This window comes from Dasypus novemcinctus, chromosome 9 (genome assembly GCF_030445035.2).
Source record: "Dasypus novemcinctus isolate mDasNov1 chromosome 9, mDasNov1.1.hap2, whole genome shotgun sequence".
In the NCBI taxonomy this organism is placed as follows: domain Eukaryota; kingdom Metazoa; phylum Chordata; class Mammalia; order Cingulata; family Dasypodidae; genus Dasypus; species Dasypus novemcinctus.
Window position 1 is genome coordinate 90710598 of NC_080681.1, and position 12187 is coordinate 90722784.

At 39.9% G+C, this 12187-nt stretch overlaps 1 protein-coding gene across 1 annotated transcript; it reads left to right on the forward strand.

Annotated features, from left to right (window-relative positions):
- Positions 1-8866: 8866 nt before the first annotated feature.
- LOC101441833 (olfactory receptor 2A7-like) lies at positions 8867-9814 on the forward strand. The gene has a single exon (XM_012523126.1). The coding sequence runs from the start codon at positions 8867-8869 to the stop codon at positions 9812-9814; it is 948 nt and encodes a 315-aa protein (XP_012378580.1).
- The last annotated feature ends 2373 nt before the right edge of the window (positions 9815-12187 follow it).

Genomic DNA, 12187 nt, shown 5'->3' on the forward strand with positions numbered 1-12187 from the left:
ATGTTCAAACAAATCTCCTTAATAAATTCTATGAGGTGGCTAAAGAGATTAAGGACATTAAGAAGACATTGGATGAGCACAAGGAGGAATTTGAGAGCATACGTAGAAAAATAGCAGACTTATGGGAATGAAAGGTGCAACCAATGAAATTAAAAAAACATTGGAATCATATAATAGCAGATTTGAGGAGGCAGAAGAAAGGATTGGTGAACTTGAAGAAATGGCCTCTGAAAGTGAACATGCAAAAGAAGAGATAAAGAAAAGAATGGAAAGAATTGAACAGGGTCTCAGGGAACTAAATGACAGCAAAAGGCATGGAAATATGTGTGTCATGGGTGTTCCAGAGAAAGAGGAGAAGGGAAAAGGGGCAGAAGGAATATTTAAAGAAATGATGGTGGAGGATTTCCCAACCCTGTTGAAGGACATGGATATCCCTTTCCAGGAGGCACAATGTACTCCCATCTGAAAAAATTCAAATAGACCAACTCCAAGACACATACTCATCAGAATGTCAAAGGACAAGGACAAGGAGAGAATTCTGAGAGCAGCAAGAGAAAAGCAATGTATAGCATAAGAGGGATATCCAATGAGATTGAGTGCTGATTTCTCACCAGAAACCATGGAGGCAAGAAGACAGAGGTCTGATATATTTAAGATACTACAAGCTAAAAACTTCCAGTCAAGAATCTTATATCCAGCAAGACTGTCTTTCAAAAATGAGGGTGAAATTAGAAGTATTCACAGATAAACAGAAACTGAGAGAATCTCTAAGCAAGAGACCAGAATTTCAGGAAATACTAAAGGGTGTGCTAGAGCCTGGAAAGAAAAGACAGGAGAGAGAGGCCTGGAAGAGAGTCTGGAAATGAAGATTATACCAATAAAAGTAACTGAAAGTGTCAAAAGAGTGGTGAAAATAAAATGACAGATATAACTCAAATAGTTAGGAATAAACTTAACCAATGATGTAAAGCACTTGTATTCAGAAAACTGCAACTCAGTGTTACACAAATCAAAAAAGCCCTAAATAACTGGAAGAACATTCCATGCTCATGGGTTGGAAGACTAAACATCATCAAGATGTCAATTCTACTCAAATTGATATACAGATTTAATGCAATCCCAATAAAAATTCCACCAGCATTAAAGAAAAAATTGAAAACACAATCTTTAAATTTATTTGGAAGGGTAAGGAGTCCTGAATAGCCAGAAACATCATAAAAAGGAAGTGACCCTCATCTCCAGACTTTAAATCATAATACCTACCTATAGTGGTAAAAATAACATGGTACTGACCTAAAGACAGACACAATAGATCAATGGAACCAAATTTATGGTTCAGAAACAGACCCTCACAGGTAAGGTCAAGTGTTTTTTGCCTGTCAAACTCACACAGCTCAGGCAGAAATATCCATTCAACAAATGGTGCTGAAAGAATTGGACAACCACAGCTGAAAGAAGGAAAGAGGACCCCTATCTCAGACCATATTGAAAAACTAACTCAAAATGGATCAAAAACCTAAAAATAAAAGCAAGAACCATAGAACTTCTAGAAGAAATTATTGGAAATATCTTTAAGACCTGGTGGTAGGTAGTGGATTCTGAAAAGAGATAAGCGAAGGACTGAGTGGACTACTGATGTTTAATGTACATAGAAGTTTTAATTAGCTTTACTGTAAAATTGTGGAAATGTATAGAGTGGATGGTAACACACAGTGAGTAACAGCTAATTTATAAATAGGGATGTGATTGAAAATGGTAGTCTAGTTATTTAAATGCAACTGACAGAATGTGAGAATGATCTAGTAACTGAATAATAGCACAGTAAACCAAGAGGTGGGTGAGAACTGTGGTTGATGTTACAGATGCAAGAGTGTCCTTTGTTAGCTAGAACAAATGTTTATCACTACTGCAGGGTGATGGGAATGTGGAGAAGCATGGGAAAAACACAGCTGGAGTGACCTATGGACTATGGTTAGTAGTAATAATGTAATATTCTTGCATCTATATGAAAGATGTACTGTGTTGATACTGAGGAGTATGGAAAACGTGAGCCAAATGTACACTATGAACATGGCAATAATCAGATGATATTATTTTACTGTAGCAAATGACACACCACACTGTGGTGTGTTGATGGAGGGGTGTTGTTTGGGAATTCTGCACATGTGCATGATTGTTTTATAAGTTTACAATTTCTGTCATAAAAAATATATTTAAAAAATAATAATAGGGTGGGTTGGGGGAAAAACACACCAAATATAAGAAAAGAACTATGATTAGTAGTAAGATTTTGACAGTGTTCTTTCATAGTTTTTAACAAACGCCTCATGACAATGCAAGGTGTTGATGGAGGGTTGATGTACGGGACACCTGTATGATGTTATGCATGTTTGCTTTGTAAGTTTATAACTCTTACTATACACTCAATTGTTTATGTATATCCATCTATAAATGATATAAAGATAATAATAATTGGATTGGTTAGGGGAAAAATACTTTGTTTAGTAGTAACATTTTGACGTTGTTCTTTAATCATTAGTTAAAAGGTTTAAAAACAATGCAAATTATTGGTGGTAGGGTGAGATGTTGTATATGTTTGATGTTATATATATTTGTTTTGTAAGTTCACAACTATTATACATTTATTGTTTATGTATGTTTATGTATGAGTGATGTATCTCAATAAATAAAAAAACCAGCAAAAAAAATGAAGCCTAATATATTGCCAAGTTCCATTAATAGTAAAATGGAATATAATGATGGGTTTAAAGGTTAGAATACATACTAATTTAGAAAAATTAAATAAAGTAAAAATAAATTAGGGTATCAAAAAATGAAAAAATGAAAAACACAGTGTCTTCTTGATCCCCTTTTGTTCTACGTCCATGTTTTCCTTTAGCTCATTGAACTTATTTAGGCAAATTGACTAAACATCTTTGATCAGTTGTTTCAATGTCTGTATTTTGTTGTTTTAATTAGTTCCCTTGAATGAGTCGTCTCTACCTATTTCTTTTTATAACTTGTGATCTTTTGTTGATGTCCGGGCATTGATTATTTTATGTGGTTACTCTGGAAGTCAGAGTCTCCCTCTTGGCTGGGTGTTAAGGATTTTCTTCAATGCTTGCCCCAGCTTATACTGAAACTTTAAAGCAGTCTTTGTTTAACCATGTGAATTTTCTCAGGTCTTTCTGCACTTGTGTCTTTTCCTGGAGCGTACAGTAACTTTCAAGATTACCCTAGTATATGCAACTCTTTCCCCTCCAGCAGAGAATTTCCCTTACCTGGTGTCTCCTCTGGAAGTCCTGGGATGTTCTCTTTGTTTATACAGTTTTTCCCCTCTCCATCAGTTAAGTTTGTTCAGCTCACTCCTGTACTCTGGACCACTCTTTCATTCCAGTTTTCAGCCCTGGGTCCACACTGCTTTACTGCAATCCCACTCCCCACTTCCATGCAGTTTTTCTGCCTCTAGTAATTTGCAGGTTAGGGGATCCTGTCTCACAGAATCAATTGGGATCAATGTACAAAGACACCCAGTCTTTTCATTTAGATGCACCAGCAATTAGGGTCTGACCTGGGAATGTGGACCGCTTGCCAAAGATCGCACCAGGGTCATTCTGGTTTCAGGGAACTTCTTGGAATGTGCAGACCACTAGAGTGCCATTATGGATGAGTGTGGCTTTGAGTCCCCATGAATGAATGTGCATGGGATGCTAAACTTCCACCACGGGTAGTTCTGTAGTCAGTGATTACAGCGGGATGTGCCAGGAGCAGGGAGCCATTGCTGACCACTGCGTAAATTGAGTAGGGAGCCACGGCTAAGCATTGGATAAGCTTCCTGAGCATGGGAAGTAGTCCAGACCAGCAAATCTGCCCCACTGCTCTTCTCTCTTGTTTAGGTGTTTTCTTCCAATTTGGTTCCTGTAGAGTCCATTTATATTATCAGATATAATATTCTTGAGTCACACTTTTTTTTTTCCACTGAGGACTTTGGGTAAGCATTGCTCCACTGTCCCATTTTCTACCACTAAATGATGATGTGAAAAAGTCTGCAGTCAACCTAATATTTTTCATTTATACAAGTTTTTTCTTCGTATTCTCAGAGGAGTTTTATTTATTTATTTATTTATTTTATTGATTTTGTAAAAATATTACATTAAAAAAAAAATGAGGTCCCATTCAACCCCACCACCCCCACCCCATCACTCCCCCCCCCCCAGCAACATTCACTCCCATCATCATGACACATCCATTGCATTTGGTAAGTACATCTCTGGGCATCTCTGCACCTCATGGTCAGTGGTCCACATCATGGCCCATACTCTCCCCCATTCCATCCAGTGGGCCCTGGGTGGATTTACAATGTCCGGTGATTGCCCCTGAAGCACTGTCCAGGGCAACTCCAAGTCCCAAAGGCACCTCCACATCTCATCTCTTCCTGCCATTCCCCATACCCATCAGCCACCATGTCCACTTTTCCCACTCCAATGCCACCTTAGAGGAGTTTTATTTATCCTTGAAGCATAGTATACCTATTAGGATATGTGTCTTTTTTATCTTCTATGTCAGTTTTTACTGAAGTATTACATTGTGTCACCTTCAATCTGTAAGGTCAAAATTTATTTTCTTTTTTCTTGCATTGTGGTTTGAGTATTTGTTACATTTATTCAGTTTAGTCTTCAAAGACACAAACTGTATGTTAGTCTATAGATGAGTTATATATCTATCATTTCTTTTTCCTTTCACATTCTTTGTTCATTTCCATCTCAATTGCTTAATTTTTTTTCATTCCAGATTTCCCTATCATTAAACATTAAAAATTTTTTTTTTGCATTTTCTGGTCTTCGTATTGTATAATATGGTTACGTTTCTATGGTCATTTTATTTTTCTCTTCCATTCTTTCCAGAGCTCTGTCAGCTCATATATCATTTCTTGGTGGTGCTGTATCATGCATTTCATGAGCCTTTGAATCTCTAGTTTGAGCTCTTTGTTTCATGAAGCACTTTGAATTTTATGACCATCAACTACTGTCCTTAACTACAGCAACTATGCATGTACGTAATGTGTGTGTAAATCCCCTGAGGGTAGTAGTAGGATCATTCTTATGATCTTTAGACAGTAGATACTCTGGACAGTCTAATAAGAGACATATTTTTAAGTTAATATTCATTCACCTGTCCCAAATTACATATTGTGTAATCCTTCATGTTTAAGGCTTCTGACCTCCCAGATGGGTCTCGTCCCACCACATGGACATCCAAAGAAACCTAAGCATACTTATTTTTCAGGATATAGGCAGGTTAGTACCCAAGGGCTACATCTAAACTAACATTCCTATAGTTCTGGGTTTCTCAGTTTTGGCCCTGACATTTTGGACTGGATAATTACTTGTTGTGAGGAGCTGTCCTGTGCATTGCTGGATATTTACCACATCCCTGTGTTCTGCCCACCAGATGCCAATAGCATATTTATCTTCCCTCTGCACTCCCCTGCCCCTCCCCCCCACCCACGGAAATGGAGAATGTCTCCAGTTTTCAGTTTCCTCTATCTTGCTATGTCTAGGATCTCCTCTCCAGTTTCTCCTGCACACCAGTCATCAGAGTGATATTTCTGAAATTCAAATGTGTCCATGTCATTCCCTCACATTAAGTGCTCCAATTGCTCCACATTGCTCAGGATAGTGTTCTAGATTCTTGTCATGGTTTAAGGAGCATTTGTAACCTAACCCTGCTTCCCTTCTCATTACAACCCAGACATTTACTGCCAAATCAATCCAGCAATCTATTCTCTGTTCCCCAAGCATGGTGAGCTCTTTGGCTTTGCTTACTTGTATATAAGATTCCTATTCCTTTCCTTATGGACTATTCTATTGCATATGGAAAGACCAAATTTAATTGTCATTTCCTTGGGAAATTTCGCTGTTATGTCTTTAGAGTCTCTGCACTTAGTGCAATGCTACTATAAAACCCTGAAAACACTGATTTGTAGGTGTTTATTTAAAAGGAAAAATTTCCCTTTGCCTCTACATTCCCTCTACTTAGCACAAGACCTGACCCAGAGAGGGTGATACAAAAGGGTTGTTGGAAGGCATAAAGTGGAGGTGCTAGGAAACTAACACATAGGTTCTGAGACAGAAGTCACACAGGTGTATTAGACTGGGAACAGCAGCTGCGACAGAGGGCTGAGATCCTCAGAGCCCTCACGGGTCACCCAGAAAAAACAATGCGTGAGGCTAACAAGAGGACAGAGGGAGTCAAGGGGCCCTGATAGATTTCCTGGGGACGCTGGACCTGAAATTAGAGGAGACTTTAAAACATAAGGGGAGAGGGACTTCAGGTGGGAGTACAGCAGGGAAAGAGGCGGGAGAATAATAGTTTTGCAGATCACTTACTATAATCCAGGCATAGTCCTTAAAGCTTTATAATTATTAACTAATTTCATCTTCACAATGCTCTTATGAGGCAAGTTGTACTCTTATCCCCCTTTTACTGATAAGAAAATGGAGGCCTAGAGAGATTTTAAAAAACATACCCAAAGTCCTACAGCTGGTAAATATGTGTAAAGAAAGAATCAATCCCAAGTAATATGGTGCTAACTTGGAGAACATATGGGACATGGGACAGCATAAACAGAAAACTCATCTGATGAGCAAGGAAGTCCCATGTGGAGCAATTGGAGTTTAAGCTGGGAGGGTCAGGGGGTCTGTGTACCCAGGGAGTATAAATCTAGAACACCAGGTACTGGAGTTCAGACTTGATGCTCATATCTTGGGGGAATTCAAAGGCTCAGAAAGCTCATTAGGAAGTTGCCAGATTTTTCCTCCTGGGACTCAGAGCACCCAGGAGTAATCTTTCAAAGGAGAGCTGCTCAAGCTTCTGGCCCATCCCTCACACAGAGCCCAACAGCAGGCAAGAAGTGGAAGGGGCAGGGGCAGGGCCCTGTAGCAAGGGAGTCCTCACATCCGAGGCATCCCCTTTTTTTTTCTGCCTACTTCTGGCTCTCACCAATGTCTACAAATCCTGATATCTGTGTGTCCCTTCATACCTGTGTCTCTTGCACTGTGCTATTGCTTCTCTGTCTAACTTTTTTCCTTGTCTCTCTGACATGCTTTTTAACTGACTTTTCTTCATCCAGTCACCCCTTTGTCTCTCATCCTTATTACCTGAATTAGGGTGTGCATCTTCTTAAGGTAGTTGTTCTTTAGTTGCCAATGAAGTCAAGGGGAAGAAAGAGAAGATGCTGTTGGGAAATGAGGCAGTTGGGCTCATGGGTTGAATTGGGCAAGACAAAGGCTTGGCAGATGGAAAGTGGGGGATATTGTTAGTGTAGAACTAGAATATAGGAGAGGAGGGGGCTGCCTGGAAAGGTCAAGGCTGGCAAAGATTTGGGACACTACCCTAGAATTAGGAGTTGCTCTAAGGATCTTTTACCGGGGAGGGAGAGTGAGGCAGATGCCTCCTTCCAAGACACCTGCAGTCTAGTGACACTCTCTGTTATTTATTACTAGGGATGATGAGGCTGAAAGTACTCTTGGAGCCTGGTAGCCTCTACCTTATTCTCATTTTCTGTGCTCTTCCTCTCTAAGTGCCCCACTCTCTTACCCACATACATTCTGTACCATATTATAGACACTTGAGCAGACCTAGGTCACAATGAAAATGCTCTTTTATCAAGACTGTTCCTGGCAAATGCTATAAGACTGAGAGAGTGGGTGGGAGTGGGGGATGGGAGTCATAGGTGAGGTTGTTGCAATATTTGGGGCATTAGGTATCAGGATCAGGTGAAGTTAGATAATAAAGAGGACAAAGAAGTCAGCAAAGCCCTTGACTCTTCTGGGTGGAATGGACCTCAAAGGTACTCCTGCCCCACATCTCTCTGAGACTAGGTTGATCACAATACATTACCAATATATGGTCAGCTGGAGTTAGCCTAAACCTCTTAATAGAAACAAGGGGCTCATTGCTTCTCAGACAGCCCTTTCTTTCAATAGCCATGAGTATCAACATTTTTTCATGCCAAGCTGTAATCTGTCTCCTTGGTAAAACTTATACCTTATTCTAAAGTTGGGGACTATGCTGAGCAAGTCTTTTTTTTAAATGTTTTTTTTTTTTGTTTGTTTGTTTGTTTTAGGAGGTACCAGAGATTGAACCCAGGACCTTGTACATGGGAAGCAGGCACTGAACCACTAAGCTACATCCACTCCCCTTGAGTAAGTCTTAATCATCTTCCTTAATACAACCTTTCAGCTACTTTTATGGACAGACCTCCACTTCCTTCCTCCATCCCACTTGCCCTTCTCAGGCTTAAATTTCTTCAGAAAGCACATCTCTAATTGCTTCAATTTATTCCTTCAGCATTACAATAAACCTTCTTACACCCTGCAACTTGACACCCTCCCCCAGGCTATGGCTCACAGGTATTAATTCTGCATTCCAAATATGTTTGCACCACTGGAGAGGACAGGTGTCATTATTTTGCCAGCATATCTTCTAGGATGGTGTGGTTCTATATCCTCAAATCTCCAAACATTTTCTTGACCTCTTTGAAACCTTTTATAAACTGCATGAACTACGAAGTACAAGACACAGCTTTGGGCCCTCCTTTTGCAAATCTTACAATTTTGGAATGTGGAAGTTATTATTTGGAATCTCAGAGTAAATTGAGATTAAAATAGTATAATATTAATATGCTGTTTCACATCAGAAATTATTTTAAAAAAAATTTGCTCCCGGGTTTGTAGGCATCCTAATATGTACTTACCCTGCTACTGGTATTTGGCACCCTAATATATGAACAGCAGCAGAATTAGAATCTGGAGATTTCACTTTATGAATAATGACTCTGTTCTTTCTCTACAACAGGAGAAGGATGCAGGACTTCCTCTGGGGAAACCACAGCTCTATCACTGAATTCATTCTTCTGGGATTCTCTAGTAACACAGAAATAAATGCTATTCTCTTCACTATCTTCTTTTTGCTCTACCTAATCACCCTTTTAGGCAATGCACTCATTATCACCCTGATATGCAAGGACTCACGCCTCCACACACCCATGTACTTTTTCCTCAGTGTCCTCTCCATTCTAGACTTGGGCTATGTCACCACCACAGTGCCCCAGATGTTGGTGCATCTGGTTTGTAAGGAAAAGACCATCTCCTACATTGGATGTGTGGCTCAGATGTACATCTTCCTGATGCTGGGCATCACTGAGTCTTGGCTTTTTGCCATCATGGCTTATGACAGGTATGTGGCCATTTGCCATCCCCTTAGGTATAAGGTCATCATGAGTCCTTTGCTCTGTGGGTCAATGGTAGCTTTCTGTGGATTCTGGGGTATCACCTGTGCTCTGATATATACTGTCTCTGCTATGATTCTTCCCTATTGTGGCCCCAATGAGATCAATCACTTCTTCTGTGAGGTACCTGCTGTCTTGAAGTTGGCATGTGCAGACACATCTCTCAATGACCGGCTTGACTTCATCCTGGGCTTCATCCTGCTACTGATCCCACTCTCTCTCATCATCATTGTCTACATCAATATCTTTGCTGCCATCTTGAGGATCCGCTCAGCGCAGGGGCGGCTCAAGGCCTTCTCCACCTGTGCCTCCCATATCACTGTGGTCACTATGTTCTCTATCCCATGTATGGTCATGTACATGAGACCTGGCTCTGAGGCCTCCCCAGAAGAGGACAAGAAGCTGGCTCTATTCTACAATGTCATCTCGGCCTTCCTCAACCCCATCATCTACAGCCTCAGAAATAAAGATGTAAAGAGGGCTTTCCTCAAAGTGATAGGCTGGGGCAAACCACCAGGATGAAGTCATGGGCGCATTGACAGCAGTAATCACACCTGGGACACAGCTTATATGATGGCTCCACCCAAATTTCTTCCAACACTCAATGGACACTCATGACAGATTAATGGGATTTATTAAGGGAGATTATGCATGAGGATCCTTGGAAGGTTATGATGGTGGGGGCCTCTCAAGCATGAGGACACCAGACTGTGGACATTATGAAGGAAGGGCCCATATTTGACTCATCTTTGTACCACCAGTTTACAATACTTGGCATCAATATTCATATGTTCCATTAATAATTGAACATATGACTAAGTGCTCAAAGTAAATTCAAATTGGTAGGCGCAAGATAACTCCAAGATTTCCACATCAGTGACCCAGCTATAGTTCAACTGGAGCATGACAAGATCTAAAGAAAGAACAATTTAAGATAAATCAATGGTGATCATAGAAAATAGAGTTTAGGGAAGTAACACAAGTCAGTTTTCATCCAGTACTACTAGAAGAGTATGAAGCCAGGGCACATAAACCTTCATGTCACTAGATAGAATTTGTTTTAGGGAAATGATATTTGTAGGGGAAATAAGAGTCTCTCAGTACTTGGGTGAAAATCTTCTCTGACCCACACACTTTTCAAAATGTATTTTCAGCCTTATTGCAGTATGTCAAGATACTATGAAGTGTAGATACTTAACTTACATGATTTGATGAGTCATCACATATGTATATATCACCATAAATCAGATCATTATACCCATCATATCCCTACATTTCCTTGTGACCCTTTGCAATTCCTCTGTATTATTATCTATTGCTGGGTAACAAATTACCCCAAAATTTAGTGGCTTAAAACAAAAAATTTGGGGCGCAGATGTGGCTCAGTGACTGAATGCTGGCTTCTCACATATGAGGTCCTGGGTTCAATCTCTGGTCTTGGTACTTAAAGAAATTTTTTTATTGTTCAAATTTTCTGTGGGTCAAGAATGTAGGTGAAGTTTAGCCAGTTTCTCTGGCTTAGGGGTTCTCACAAAGCTGCAATGAAAGTACCAGTTATGGCTAAAGATATCCAAAGGCTTGGCTGGGAAAGGATCTGTTTGCAAGCTTACTTGACTATTGCCCTAATTAAATTCTTAGCAGACTATTGGACTGATTGCCTCCTTTTCTTCCTGACTGTTGTCCAGATCATCCCCCAGTTCCTTACCATGTAAACCTCTCCATAGAACAGCTTACCACAAGGCAGTTGTCTTGATCAGATTGAGAGAGCAAGTAAGAGGGCAAGAGAGAGGATGTGAGCAATATGGAATCTAGGGTCTTTGGTAACCTAAGTTTGGAAGTGACTTCCATTACTTTTGGAGTATTCTGTTCATTAGATGTGAACTAGGTCCAGCCCACATCCACAGGGAAGGGATTATACATGGGTTATCTTCTGTGATTTAGACTTTTGCTGCTCAGAGAGGCCTTTGGATCAGCAACAGGAGCATCATTTGGGAGTTGTTAAGAAATGCAGAATTTTAGCTCCTCTCCCATCTATGGACTCACATTTTAACAAGATTCCCCAGGTGATTCCTATGCACTTTTTAATTTGAAAAACAATGATGAAACAATGATTTAGTGAATATTGCTAAGACAATATCATGCTACCTGTGGCAGTAGATCTGTAGTTTAAGCTCTAGGCATTATTTTTTTAAGGTCAGAAGTGAGTAAAGCTTTTAGAAAAATGATGAGGAGAACCTTAATTTTCTTTGCTATGGATGAAGCTCAAGGGTTCAGTTCAGACTGACATCATACTCTCTGGTCTCTGTGGTCTCATTGGCTGGCCCACTTTCACCACTGACAGTGAGTCTCCTGTCTGATGTTGCCTATGCTAATTCTGTAGAAAACTACAACTGGGCTTTTGTCCTTCTAATTTGCAAGAGCCTACTTAATATTTGTTGAGGTGAAGGAAAAAGAGAATATTATAGTTATCTTGTATAGAAGAAAAGAACAGTGAAGGAAGTACTAATATTTTACTATATTATCTTAAAAACAACCTTCTTTTGTCCCCATTTCCCTGCCAACTACCACCCCATTTCTCTGCTCCCATCTGGAGAGACTCTCCAAGAAAGAATTGTCCTTACTTCTATTTCCAACTCATTTCTACAATTGTCTGTTAAACACACTTCAGTCAGATTTCACCTCATCACATCACTAATACTGTTCATGATAAGGTAACTAATACTCTCCCTGATGCTATCTACATTGGTCACTTTACAGTGGCTATACAGGGTGAAATAGTACCTATATGGCATAGTTCTCGCCTCTTATCCTTACACATACAACCCTGTATGTTGTCTGGAAGAAAAACTTCTGTCACCAAAACCAGAAACAAATTCCTTTCAGCTACCATACAAT

Excerpts from the sequence above, each read along its gene's own strand:
- LOC101441833 (XM_012523126.1), top strand. The coding sequence starts at position 8,867 with ATGCAGGACTTCCTCTGGGGAAACCACAGCTCTATCACTGAATTCATT.